At 34.0% G+C, this 15,237-nt stretch overlaps 1 protein-coding gene across 7 annotated transcripts in view; it reads left to right on the top strand.

Annotated features, from left to right (window-relative positions):
- Positions 1 to 15,237, top strand: part of ZNF654 (zinc finger protein 654) — a 91,154-nt gene that overhangs the window by 67,600 nt on the left and 8,317 nt on the right. For 2 of the 7 annotated variants that reach the window (XM_019922484.3, XM_019922485.3), the window contains exons 4-6: positions 6,587 to 6,722; positions 9,415 to 9,617; positions 10,226 to 10,365. In XM_019922484.3, coding sequence (XP_019778043.1) covers positions 6,587 to 6,722; positions 9,415 to 9,617; positions 10,226 to 10,365 — 479 coding nt within the window. The other 5 variants (XM_033855935.2, XM_073804380.1, XM_033855934.2 and 2 more) reach the window with 5 other exon arrangements.

Below are 15,237 nucleotides of genomic sequence, written 5' to 3'. Positions count from 1 at the left end.
TTTAAGACTGAGAGTCACTTTAGAAATTATTTAATCCAATAATCCCTTATTTTATAGATCAGAAAATTAAGCTCCAGTGGAGTTGAGGTTTATAGAAGCAGAAAAAGGGCCTAAATCCTGTTCTCAACCCAGCATTCTTTCCAGTATTCCCTAATCTATTATATGAAATGATGTAACCATGTGCTTGCAATAATGTATATGTCAAAAGAATAGGTTTAAAGAAACGTTTTTATTTATACTACCATCTTAAATGCTTCATGGTCTTAACATTTTAAAGCCTTTTCAAGACCACCTTATCCGGGAGAGGGAAGAAGAAGAAACTTTAGTTTGGTTACCTGAATGATAGCAGATGAAGGCATCAACTAGAGTGCAAATTATAGAAATGGCAAGGAAGAAGCAGATCAGGAGATGTTGAAGAAAACTGCCATGACATTAGGATCAATAGAAGCAGATGAGTTTTATATTTAATTCCAAACACAAACATAAAAACAAATAATACCTAAAACCAAGAATCCCCAGACTTCTGATATAATACTCATCGAGATTTTTTTTTTAAGTTTGAGCACATATCCCCAATATATGTATATTTGTTATTTATGTACGTGCACTAATACTATAATACATTATAAAACACAAAAATACATAGTAAAATATTTTAACAGTGTGAGACTTTAATGACATCAGTATGACTGACTGTGCTTTTATTTTTGAAAAATTTTTAACAGTTCACATAGTACTTCAAAGTCTGATTTTTTAAGTTCAGTTTGCTTTGATACTTGGTTTTAATAGTTGTTGTAGGTGAAAAAGATACCTTTGGTAGATCCAAATGGAAAAATTTTTTTTTCTAAACGTTGATACTCAGTTTTAAATGCCTTCCACCAAATTTATAATTTTTTTAATAAAAAATTTGCAATTTTGCAACTTTTTGCAAATTTGCAATTTTTTGTTGCAATTTGACTGCTGAATTTCTATTGTTTCTGAAATCAATCATTGTTTTCTTGAATAGCAACCATTTTTTAAACAAAATAACTCATTTAAATGCTCCAAATGAAGAATTTTTTTTTTAGAATTTTATTTATTTTTTTTTATACAGCAGGTTCTTATTGAAGGATTGTTTTAAACAGAAAATTCTAGTTTAAGTTTTTTAATGGCATAGATACAAGCATTATAGGTGATACCGATTTTGGGCAACAACAATCACGTAATGATGTAAATACGTCCAAACATCCATTTTAAATGATTTTCTCCTTAAGAACTTTCTTTTACAAAGCAGTAACTTTTTCACTGTATACTATTCTCTTTATATGAGCAAACTCAGAATGTTTATGTTTTCAAAAACATAGGTAAATACTTCTTAGGAACTTATCACAGAAATGAACAGCAAATTTGTGAGAACTGTCTTTTTGTAAATGAAAACTGCATAACATCTTTGAATTTTACCACTTTTAAAGTGCTTTGCCATAAGATAATCGATGAAAATATAATAATAAAAGATATCATGAGCATTCTCATTTCAAAGTATTATAAAGATTTTACTGTATTTTAAGGCTTTGTTTTTATAAATTAACCACATTGAATACCTTTTGTATTTTTGCTTTGATTTACTGCAGTAGCTTGCTTATGAATGAATTTGACATGTGGTATTTTATACTTTTCTTCTGGAATCTGCATTTCATTCAAAATAAGACAGATATTCCATAGTGCTTCTACTTACACAGATTTCTATAAATTCCTATTTTGATTTAAAAAGTTATTTATTATTGCAAATACGTCTTCTCTGATATACCTTTCCTTTTCTGACTGTTTGAAGAAGCTTTTAACTACCTAGGAAGTAAGATGGCAACACCTAATTAGTAATGCAAGGCCTTCCTCCTATATTATGAGTACCAGAAGAGTGGAGTGGTACAGATTTTCAGTACTGCAGGAGAAAGAATTATTATGGATTGAGGTGGCTAGTGGAGGCTTCTCTGTGGAAAAATAGTTAAGAAAGGATTTAGATAGGTTCACCAAAAGTTGTAAGAGAAAGAGAATGATACGAGAAAAGGCATAGGCAAGAAAGGACAAGATAAGTTTGGGAGACATGGAAGAGACCAGGATGGAGAAAAGGAGTCATGATGTGCAATAATAGGTGAGTGAGTAGGTACGTAAATCCAGAGGTCCTTAAATATGAAGTCGGGGCATTAAGAACCTTTATCCTATGATAAGCGAAAGGGTTAAGATCAAGTTTGTGTGATGTCCAGAACACTGACCTGCAGCTTCACAGACATGTTGTGGTGGCCAACTCTAAAGTGGCAGCAGGTGCAGGGAAGAAACATCTTCTGGAACTAAATGGATTCTAAAAGAAGAGTGAGGTAGTTATGTTTTCTCTCTGCCTTTGGCAAAAACACAAGATTGAATGTAAGTTTCTGAGGAAATTGTATTTAGCACAGTGCAGTGGGTAAATAAAGGATGAGGTTAATACACAGGTCCAAATTTAATTAAGTAAACATTCTAAAAAAACACAATATGAATATACTCTAGAAAAGATAAGTTGTAAATTCTGTAGTGATTTAAGTGTTTCCTTTTCACTTGGGAGGCTTTTAAATTGAATATCATCCAAAAAAGCCACCATACTATTTAAGGAAAAATAAGCCAGAAGATACTTAGAAACTTTTCTTTCATCCTGTGTCTTTTTAAGTAGACAAAAGTGAAATCTTTCTTTCATCTCTATTTCCTATCCAGAGTTATTTCCCCATAGAAGTGGCCTCCAAAATATGGTGCACTTAACGAGTGCACGCACACAAAAAACAAAACTTTCATTTATAATTTTTATATTAGAAAGATGAATTTAAGCTAATTTACTAATCTTTAATAGAAGGATTGGTAGGAGTACAGGTATATAATTTACAGTATAAACATTTATGAAAGTGCACTCCAAATGTAGGAGGGATTGGGTTTGCCAAAAAGTTCATTCAGTTTTTTCTGTAAGATGGCTCTAGTAGCTAGTAGTGCTTAGTTGTCTTTAACTTCATTTGGAACAATTTTGTTAGATTGTATTCTGACAGCTCTCATATCATCGTGTGTTAAAAAAAAAAAACTTATCAAAATTGGTGAATTTCTGTATAGCCATTTTAATATTGAAGATGGAAGAAAAAAGCAACATTTTTGGCATATTATGCTTTATTATTTCAAGAGAGGTAAAAATGCAACTGAAACGTGAAAAAAAATTTGTGCAGTATATGGAGAAGGTGCTGTGACTGATCAAATGTGTCAAAAGTAGTTTGTGAAGTTTTGTGCTGGCAGTTTCTCGCTGGATGATGCTCCGTGGTCAGGTAGGCCAGTTGAAGTTGATAGCGATCAAATTGAGACATTAATTGAAAACAATCAACGTTATACCACGTGGGAGATAGCCGACATACTCAAAATATCCAAATCAAGTGTTGAAGATCATTTGCACCAGCTTGGTTATGTTCATCGCTTTGATGTTTGGGTTCCACATAAGTTAAGCAAAAAAACCCTTCTTGACCGTATTTCAACATACAATTCTCTACTTAAACGTAATTAAAATGTTCTGTTTTTAAAACAAATTGTGACGGGCGATGAAAAGTGGATACTATACAATAATGTGGAACGGAAGAGATTGTGGGGCAAGTGAAATGAACCAGCACCAACCAAACCAAAGGCCGGTCTTCATCCAAAGAAGGTGATGTTGTGTATATGGTGGGATTGGAAGGGAGTCTTCTATTATGAGCTCCTTCTGGAAAACCAAACGATTAATTCCAACAAGTACTGCTACCAGTTAGACCAACTGAAAGCAGCACTCGACAGAAAGCATCCAGAAAGTCAACAGAAACACATAATCTTCCATCAGGTTAATGCAAGACTGCATGTTTCTTTGATGACCAGGCAAAAACTGTTACAGTGGCTGGGAAGTTCTGATTCATCCGATGTATTCACCAGGCATTGCACCTTCGGATTTCCATTTATTTCGGTCTTTACAAAATTCTCTTAATGGAAAAAATTTCAATTCCATGGAAGACTATAAAAGGCACCTGGAACAGTTCTTTGCTCAAAAAGATAAAAAGTTTTGGCAAGATGGAATTATGAAGTTGCCTGAAAAATGGCAGAAGGTAGTGGAACAAAATGGTAAATAAAGTTCTTGGTGAAAATGAAAAATTTGTCTTATTTTTACTTTAAAACCGAAGGAACTTTTTGGCCAACCCAATACAATCAAAAAGTATGCCAGAGTTGACTGTGGGGTAGGGATTGTTAAATATACAGATTATCAGGGTTTTCTCCTAGAAACCTTGATTCAGTAGGTTTGAATTGGGGTCTGGGAATCATTTTTTAACAGGACCTCCAAGTGTTTCTTATTTTCAGCCAAGTTTAAGAAATTAGCAATAGACCTATTTCACCATATCTTGACTTTAGGCCCAAGTCCAGTTCTGGGTCCCACAGCACTAATGGCTGTATGATTGGTGCCTCACCTATCCTAACACAGCTAGAAAGAAAGATTGTCCAAGAGCTCAGCAGCAGAGCTAAAGCCTAATCAGTGATTCATGGGCTGGCATGCAGCTCACCTTATTTCTTATGCTTTGCCTGGACCAAAAGCCAGCTTACGGTAGTTTAATTTGTATGGGCAGCAATATGTATGTCTAGAGTAATTTAGGAGTTTGTTTACCTTGAGGTTTGAAATTGATGATTATTTTTAACCATGAAGTCATTGCCACAGATCATTACTATGTTCCATGTGTTAAAAAATCATGGCTGATCAATAACTTTATACCATATTTTTATGAGTGCTATAATATGCTGACACATGGAAATGTAGAAATTAATTTTATGCTAAGGCAGTTGGGTGTCCTAAAATGAAATATTTATTCAGAATCTTAAAAAATAGAAAAAAAAAATCTAACATTAAGTACTTATGCATTGTCCTAAGCACTTTTCAATACTGTGTATTATTTAATCCTCACAACAATCCTATGAAGTAGGTGTTTTTAGTATCCGTTTTATAGAGGAGTTAACTGAAGGAGCAGAGAGGTTAAGTAACTTGCCCATTTGGTTATAGGGTTTTTGTTTGCTTGCTTGCTCATTTTAATTTGGGAATTCCCTAAGTAACTTTTAGAAGATACTTACTTTCATGTTTTGACTTAATGATCCTTTGGCTTCTTTGAATGATTCTTCATCTTGAAACTTGATTCCTTCTACTGCCTTGTTCTCTTATAAAACAAAACCTCTTTCATGTATTTTAACAATGAATGAAAAGTGGCATATAGATATCACTTTGGAAAGTTGAAACGATGAAAGAGCATGACAATTTAATAAAAGCACAGTGTTCACTGCCACTTTGAATATGTAGCCTAATGATTCATCTGATAAATAAAATTTGTAAATATATATGGTTTTATCCTGAAGCTTCGCTTTATAACTGTTACTAAGTTTTTCATGTCTGAGGGATTTTTTTAGCACAGAAAGAAATTCTGACAGTTGCTTGTATTTTAATTGATGTGCAGTTTATTCCAGTTTTTAGCATTGCCAATTTCAATATCTAGTTTTTTCTTAAGGCCTTAAGCTCAATTTATGCATTAAAAAATAAATCTATCCATACCTTCACTAGGCCTTCAGTTAATCTTTTTAAATTATCAAATTAAATTCCATGAAACATTTAAAAAAATACCTAACAAAGTATATAATGAATCAAAGCATCATAATCAAATGATTAAATCTTGTAAATCTAAGTCTAATAAATTTATAAATTCAGTAAACCAAGTTCTCCTAAATATTAAACATTGTTCACAAACTTGTTACATATTTCGTATTTTAATCACAAGTCTGAGATACCAGATTCTCTAAAAACATTTCAAATATCTTTTTAAAAAAAGTCCTCCAAAATGCATAGACAAATTATCAGTTAATGCCCAACTTATCAATAGTATCTTTATCTTAAGCCTAATGCAAAGTCTTCATATTATAGCCTGGATTCATTCCTTCAGCCTGTCATTTCTCATCCCAAGACTATAAATCTACTTACACAACAAAGTGGAATAGAATTTCCATCTTCCAGCCTTCTGCTACACCTAAGATTCTACATTTGGGATCAGTGACAGAGACCTGTACCTACCTGCCAACCAGAATCTGCATTGGACAGGGACCTCTCTATTACCTTCTTATTGTTAGGCCTGCCATTGTTAACAGAGACTTTATGAACTCTCACATAACTGAACGTACACGTTTTACATTTTTGCAACCTGGTTCTTTTCCTAGGAATGATGCATCCTGTAAGTTTTTCCATTAGGTTTTGCAGCCTGGTTCTTTTCCTAGAAATGATGCATCCCATATGTTTTTCCCTTAGGTTACACTTCATCCCTGTTATAATGGGATTTTCTAAGTCCAATTATGTACAAACTGTGTAACCTTTGGCATTAAAGCCTATTTGTGTACTAATGGGGTTTTGACACCCTAATTAGGTTACTAAAGCAACCCTTTCTCTTCTGTAGTTTAACAGCTGCTTCACTGACCATCAGTCATTTTATTGACAATGATGATCAAGTTTAGTTTTTAACCCCTTTAAATTCACAAAGCCAAAATGATTTTTCTCTCCTAGGAATGCCAGAATCACCTCCGCAGATATGGAAATGTGAATCTGGAACTGGTGACTCGAATCATTAGAGATGGTGGCCCATGGGAAGATCCAGTGTTGCAAGCTGTTCTAAAAGCCCAGCCAGCATCTCAGGAGATAGGTACTTCAGGAGACTCAAACTCTAAACCAACATTTGTGAGAAGCAAATACAATTTCATTTTCTAACTAGAGCAGTAATAGTGATTTTTCTTTATTTTATAATACTGAATAAGAGTAATGTATTTTCACATGAAGTGTGTCTAATTTGTTACATTAACCCAGCCCAAGAGTGACTTGACATAAGATTAGGTACAATTATTTCTAGTAATTTCCTATTAAAATGGGAATTCAGAGTGTTAACATATTTAGTATCCCCATGCTTTTTACAGAGTTTGTTTTCACTTCAGTTATGTTTTTTAAAATCTATTTAAGTAGGAACACCCTTTAAAACAAACAAACAGACAAAAAAACACCCTCCTTAAGCACATGGAATCTCCCTTATACAGGAAACTCTGTGAAGGATGGAACTCCTTCAGCTTTTGTTTTGATGTACACTACCATATATCCTACACCTAGCCAGTGCTCAGTATAAATATTTGTTTACTGAATGAATGACCACATGATGAATGCATAACTGAATGAGTGACTAATAAGTAAATTTCGATTCCAAATACTCTAAAGCAGTATTTCCCAAACTTCATTCATTAACAGAAGTTAAGTTTTGTTTCATCCCCTTACCACCTGCATACCTTTTGGACATCACTTCCTCTCCAACCTAGATACACAGTGGTTCCTGTGAGCCAAAATCTGCTTTTGAAGGCAGGAAGCTCTGTCAACTATTTCTAGTTAATTCTTTTTAAAAAAACATTTGCCATATTATTCCTGAGCCCCAGAACATTTGGGTCACCAAAACATAGAATGTAAGCTCAGCAGTAGTGAATAAGCACAAAAGTGTGGACACATTTGAGAGCATGGAGAGAGCCTATGGAGTGCAATTATAACATGGCCAAAGGGAAAGACAAGACCTGCCAGCTGGAACCATTCAGATATTGGTCTGGTGAGAAGACGTTTCACACCACCAATTGCCTGTGCAGGTTAGGATCTTTCCATTTGTCCCAGGTAAAGGAGTGGGGTGGGTTGTGATTAGAACTGAATGGAGAAGGGGCTATGATTCTAGGGCTTAAGAGCAAGCTGACCCCAGATACAAGTGTAGAGGACTAGAAGAGATGTTAGAGAAGATGAAAAAAGAGATAAGACCAGGAGAAGCAGTGGTGGAATGAGATGGGAGGTAGGACAAGACTAGAAGGAAAGAGCTAAGGTATATGTGACAATGGTGTGGTATAAATATAAAGGATACAAAGGAGAGTAGCACTTGATGTGAGGGTCTTGGAAAGGAATAAAAAGAAAAGAAAAAAACTGAAGAGGGAGGCAGTAGTTAGATCAGAGGAGGAAGAGTCGGCTCATTGAGGAAAAGTATGAACCATCAAATATAGGGAAGGCAAGGGTGACAGCCTTGAAGGAATCTCTGAGGAAACTGGAGAATGTGGCCAGAGGGGACAGGAGCTAGGCAAAGACAGAATCATAGGGAATGAGAACAGGGGAGGAGAGTTTGGGGTTTTAGGGTAGCTTTTAGGCTCCTTTCAGTAGGAGCTAGAACAAACCTGTTGCTTGTTGGTGTGAGGGCTGATGGCCTCAATATATACAGTTTATAATATGTATATAGTCCTTTCATATATATTCCTTTTATACTTACACTAGCATACCTCACTTTGGGAAAAGCTGCTCTAGAACCTCATTAATGTAGATGACTGTACTCTAGTTGGTGATCATCAGGGTAAAGATCAGTCTGAAGTTTATCTTTGCATTAACTATACAAAATCATTGTCTGCTTAGCTTATAGTGTAAACAGAATTGCAAGGCAAATGTTGAAGCCCAAATAAAACATTATTCATAGGCATTTCAGAAACTACTGATTAAACATATATAACTAATTAAAAGATTTTTGGATTTGAAATCATGAAATATGGGTTCCAGTTCCTGCTCTGCCACTTATTTAATTAATTCTTTGTCCTTGGGCAAGTCATTTGACCTCTCTGAGACTCAGTTTTGTGATCTGTAAAACAAGTATTAATATTATACCTGTCATGAGGTTGTTGTTAGGTCTAAATGAACTTTTATAGATAAAGGCTTTTATATATTTTAAAATTGTGTAAAAGCAAGTATTAATTAGTAATTATCCTTAGTGACACATGGGCATACATTAATAAGCAGTCCTGTTTGGCACTACTTGTAACTTAATTTTTTTGTTTGAAAGTAATAAAATATATTTCTTTTATGATTGAACTTTTTCATTAATTCAGATTACATTTCTCTATAATTAATCTGAATTAATATGGTTTAATGACAAATTACAATTTAGCCTTTTAATCTTATAGGAATGAAAATACTGGTCAGTAAGAAGATAAAGTATGTAATCTTAGACTAGAAAGAAATTTGAAACATATTTTAACATTAGTGAACACAAAAAAAGAATATTTCTTTTTTTGTTTTGTTTCTTAAATTTTGCTTACTTTTTAGACTGAGAAAGAATCAGCAAATATTTCTTGGACACAGTTTTGGTGTCTCTTACTTCCATTTTTCCAATCATTTAACTGAACATTCCTTTCACAAATAAACTCCTAATAAGAAAAATACTATTTAATTAAATAGTTGATTTAATTAGATACCACATGTTAGCGCTAAGGTGTCAAAGAACAAAGTTTGAGACAGTCTTTTCATGAGAGTAATAAGAGTCTGTTTTCTTTTTAATATAGTGAACAAATATTTAAGTTCTGAAAATCCACTATTCTTTGAACTACGTGCCAGATATCTAATTGCTTGTGAACGCATACCTGAAGCAATGGCTCTCATTAAATGTTGTATAAATCACCCAGAAATCAGTAAAGACTTGTACTTCCATCAAGCACTCTTCACATGTCTGTTTATGTCACCTGTAGAAGATCACCTATTCCGGGAGGTATTGTTTGAGATTATGTTTGCCTATTACCATTTTAACCTTACCAAAAAAAAAAAAAAAAAAAGTAGCCCATTCTTGTTAAATTCCTTTTACAGTAATATCAAAGGTTTTAAAATTACATTATCTAGATGTTCCCTTTGGCACCATTCTTTAAGCTCATATTGAATTAGAGTCTGATATTAACAAATGATGAAATTAAAATTTTTGTTGATAAGCATTATTCATGTTGAGTGAGCTTCTGGTGTGACAGAGGTTAAATAAAAACCGAGAAGCATTATGATTTTGCATTTTAAATAAAATCGTAAGAAATTAAATGCATATGTTTGTTATTTTGGTTTTTTTTTTTAAGATGAAAGAACCTTTTTCGAATATGGACCCTACATACCGACAAGCTGTGGACATTGAGATTAAAAGTAGTCATTGTAAACTGTAGGTTCTATATAGTGAAACTATGAAAACATGAAAATATCTCTGTACAATTCATCATTGTCTTTGTAGAAGAAAACTAGAAATCTAATTTCTTCTGAATGCTTAATTTAAACATTTATTACACCTATCTTTCTAGATATTTTTAATGATACAAACTGGTTTTTCTTTTTCTCTTATAGCATTTACTGAAAACTGATTGTAAGAGTGGAATTGATATCATCTGTAACACTGAAAAAGAAGGCAAGACTATGTTAGCCTTGCAACTCTGTGAATCCTTTCTTATTCCACAGCTCCAGAATGGGGATATGTACTGTATCTGGTAAGTGTTCCTAATATAGAAATTGAAATGGTGAGATGGGGTACAGAAGGAGAATTGGTTAGCAGAATTTGCACTTTATATATTTTTTTAAAGTTATGTGAAAATGTTAAGCCACTTTTTCCCCCACATTTATTGTGCAAAAAACGATAGGTTGTAAGACCTATCGTAAGGATTAAAAAAGAAAATGATCATGTACCAGTAATTGATAGTGTTGATATTTAAGGAATGTGTTACAATAAAATAGTTATGTTTTAAATTAAATTTAGAGTGTTATTTTTAAATTTTTTTAAGAGTTCATTTTTCGGAGCAGTTTTAAGTTTTACAACAAAATTGAGAGGGAGGTACAGGCATTCCCTATATATTCCCTGCCCCCACAAAGGCATTTCCTCCCCCATTATCAAGATCACTCACCAAATGGTACATTTTTTACTAAGAATGAACCTACATTGACACAATTACCCAGAGTCCACAGTTTACCTTTAGGGTTCACTCTTGGTGTTAATTTTCTATGGGTTTGGACAAATATATAGTGACATATATCCATCACTATAATATCATACAGAGTATGCCCTAAAAATCCTCTGTGCTCTGCCTATTCATCTCTCCGTCCCACCCCTGCCACCACCTCTGGAAACAACTGATTTTTTTTTTTTTTTTTTTTTTTTACTATCTCCATAGTTCTGCCTTTTCCAAAATATCATATAGTTGGAATCATACAGCATGTAGCCTTTTCAGATTGGCCTTTTTCACTTAGTAATATGCATTTAAGGTTCCTCTGCGTCTTTTCATAGCTTGATAGCTCATTTCTTTTTAGTGCTGAATAATATTCCATTGCCTGGATGTACCACAGTTTATTTATCCATCATCTACTAAAGGACATCTTGGTTGCCTCCAAGATTTGGCAGTTATGAATAAAGCTGCTATAAACATCTGTGTGCAGGTTTATGTGTGGACATAAATTTTCACCTCCTTTGGGTAAATACCAAGGAGCACGATTGCTGGAACGTATGGTAAGAGTATGTTTAGTTTTGTAAGAACCTGCCAAACTGTCTTCCAGAGTGGCTGTACCATTTTTCATTTCCACCAGCAGTGTTTGAGATTTCCTGTTGCTCCACATCCTCACCAGCATTTGTTATTCGTGTCCCAGATTTTGGCCATTCTAATAGGTGTGTAGTGGTATCTCATTTTAATTTGCATTCCCCTGATGACATATGATGTGGAGCATCTTTTCATATGCTTATTTGCTATCTGTATATCTTCTTTGGTGAGGTGTCTGTTAAGGTCTTTGGCCCATTTTTTAATTGGGTTGTTTGTTTTCTTATTGTCGAGTTTTAAGAGTTCTTTGTATATTATGGATAACAGTCCTTTATTGGATGAGTCTTTTACAAATATTTTCTCCCAGTCTGCGGCTTGTCTTTTAATTCTCTTGATATTGTCTTTCACAGAGAAGTTTTCAATCTTAATGAAGTCCAGCTTATCAATTATTTCTTTCATGGATCATGTCTTTGGTGTTATATCTAAAAAGGCATCAACATACGCAAGGTCATCTAGGTATTCTCCTATGTTATCTTCTAGGAGTTTTGTAGTTCTGTGTTTTCTGTTTAGATCATGATCCATTTTTAGTTAATTTTTGTGAAGGGTGTAAGGTCTGTGTTTAGACTTTTTTTTTTTAATGTGGATGTCTAGTTGTTCTAGCACCATTTCTTGAAAAGACTATCTTTGCTCCATTGTATTGCCTTTGCTCCTTTGTCAAAGAACAGTTGACTATATTTATGTGGGTCTATTTCTAGCTCTCTGTTCTCTTCCATTGATCTATGTGTCTCTTCTTTCATCAGTACAACTCTGTCTTCATTATGTTAGTTTATATTAAGTCCTGAAGTCGGGTAGTATCATTCCTCCAAATTTGTTCTTCTTCAGTATTGTATTAGCTATTCTGGGTCTTTTGTCTCTCCACATAAACAGTTTGTCCATATCCATAAAATAACCTGCTGGGATTTAGATTGGGATTGAATCTGTAGATTAAGTTGAGAAAAACTAATAACTTGACAATATTGAGCCCTCCTGTCCATGAACATGGAATATATCTCCATTTATTTAGTCCTTTGATTTCATTCATCAGAGTTTTGTAGTTTTCCTCATGTAGATCTTATACATATTTTGCTAGATTTTTTCCTCATGTAGATCTTATACATATTTTGCTAGACTTATACCTAAGTAACTCATTTTGGGGACACTAATATAAATGGTATTGTGTGACTATTAGTTATTGTAAGCATTTTTAAAACCAGTTAAAAATTATTAGCAGAAAAAAAATTATTAGAATATTATGAAGCATCAAATTTATCTAGCAATCATGTAATTTAGAATGTGGTTTGAGAGTATTTTTAGTACCAACCCTTAAGTGCTATTAGATGAAATCATGAATAATAATTAGAAAAGATTCTAATAACTTCTGCCTCCCCTACCCCAGTACACACACACACACACACACACACACACACACACACACACACACACACACACAAAAGAAAAAAACCCTACCACTTTGACATGTCATTAATTCTTAAGAGAAAACTAGGTTTCATGTGCCTAACATCATAATATGAAATGATATGGGCTAGAAACATTTTTTAATAAATGCTTTCAAATTTTAAGTTCTTAGATACTTAAAACAATAGCTTGAAGGGGTTTAAAGATAAACGTATTTAATATATTATAGATTTTATAGATTAAAATCTTCAGATTCAGAGATAGAGTCAAATAGCTAATTAATAGAACTGGGTCTAGAAACTAGTGGATTTTGTCTTCTATGGGACTGTACTCTTAGAATATACAAATTTTTATTCAGAAGTTTACCATGTAAATTGAAATTACAAATAGAGTGGAGGATCAGGAGACAATGGTAAGACATACACTTCTAAATAGTTTTCAAAGTATTATCATTTCTTGATATGCAGTTATTTTGAAACAGGATATAGTCATTACTATTATAGTATATCTTTTCCTATGGTGATAGGAATGTTCTCTACCCTTGGCTATATTAAACTATTTAAACAGAATATCCATTGTTTTCATTTTAACACACTCATAAGTAAACTGGAATCAAGTATAAACAAACCAAAAAGGACCAGGAAAACATTTTATTTTCTTCTTCTCTTGGCTGACCAATTTCTACTCTTTAGGGAAGAACTTTAAAAATAGAACAGTGCCTATCTTTCCTGCTTCTGGCCACAGTCACCTTCTAAGAATAGTAGCTGGGTGTGTGACTCCCAGCTGCCTAACTGAAAAGGAATCTTTAGCCTGCTTCTTTGTCCTTCCTTCTGAGTAGGCTGAGTTCTGATCGCCTGCCCTCTTATTTCTTCTACCTCTCTCCTTTATATTTCTGAGTGCTGGGGTCCGAAAAAAGTTGATTTTCATGGTAACTTCAAGAGCAGGATTCTTTCCAGCTTATAAGGTCTGTGTTGTCTGTTTCATCTTGGTCTTCAGATTACTCTTCATCTCCCCTCTCTGAGGACAAAACCTGATCACAGTCCAGTTTTGCTCTGTCTCAAGCCAATGAAGCAAGCTACTAATCCAGTTCTCTCACCATCGATAATAAGAATATTATAATAATAGCAGCTGCTTATATTTGCTGAGTGCTTCCATTAGTCTATGCTTTATATATGCATTATCTCATTTACTCCAGCAATCTTATGGGGTAGATAATATGCCCAAACCATTCAACTAGTAAATAATGATTCAAACCCAGGCAGTCTCTGCTACTAAACATTACTTACTATAAAATGGGTATAGTATGAAAAAAAATCTATGTGGTAAGGGTGGCTATAGACCTTGTTATAGTCTCTCTGCAACTAGATAACTTGGAGGTTGTATTAGCAGTTAGCTACCTGGGAAATGTGTTTGTACACCAAATCAGTGCTGTGTTGTTTCTTTTTTAAGGACCCTTTTTTGGAAAGGAAAACATAAGCTTCATTAAACTTTCCCTTTCATCTTCACAAAGAATACTATCTGAGCAATTTATTAAACATCAGTATATACCAGACATTTCACCTAGGGGTTTTCACTTATCTCTCTTAATTCTTTTTATGTATAAGAAAACTGTGGATAAAAGAGATAAAAGCCACACAGCTAGTAACAAAATGGAGTTGGAATTTCTACTAGTCAGTTTCCAAGTGATAACATCCTATGTCTAACTAGTTCAGGGAGAAGGTAGTATTTATTGAATGTATACTGGGGTATGACGTGAGCCACAAAAAGGGCAGGGTTATAGGTGATCCTCAAAGATAATTGCTAACAGGGACGTTGAGATTGCTGGGGTTTTTTAGAAGTATCTCTGTTCTGCCATTTGGCTTCAGTCTTTCCTGTTGCAGACCAGAAGAATGCCAACAGTCCCCAGGCTTCATAGTTTAGAGCTGAAAACATTCCAGGGATTCTGACTTAATTGGGGTCAGTTTCCCATTCCTGAATTAATATTTTAAGGAGAGTGAGGAGGGTCACTTAGGAGGCACGGCCACTGAGGTTCCAGCCCTGTGTATTCGGGCTATTCTTAGAAAATGGTGGTTCACTGTGAACTGGGGAGTACCATCTCAGTTGGCATGTAATGCCCTATTGAAATGTAGGTCTCTTATTCCCAATCTCCTGTTCTTCTTCACTACCTCCACTATATAATGTGTCATTGAGAAGATTTACAATGTATTAATAGTTGGGGAAACAGGACTTATAAACAAGGAAGTATATGAAAGGCATTAAACCAGTAAGAGAGATAAGATCTGTTCTGAAGTAGTTATCACTTTAAGTTTGGGGTATTCATGAAAATTTTCATGAAGAAGAGGCACTTGATATGGACTCTGAAAGATAAGCTTATCTTAGAAA

This window comes from Tursiops truncatus, chromosome 4 (genome assembly GCF_011762595.2).
Source record: "Tursiops truncatus isolate mTurTru1 chromosome 4, mTurTru1.mat.Y, whole genome shotgun sequence".
Lineage (NCBI taxonomy): Eukaryota > Metazoa > Chordata > Mammalia > Artiodactyla > Delphinidae > Tursiops > Tursiops truncatus.
The sequence above is the reverse complement of the archived record's forward strand: the minus strand, read 5'-3'. Positions and strand labels throughout refer to the sequence as shown.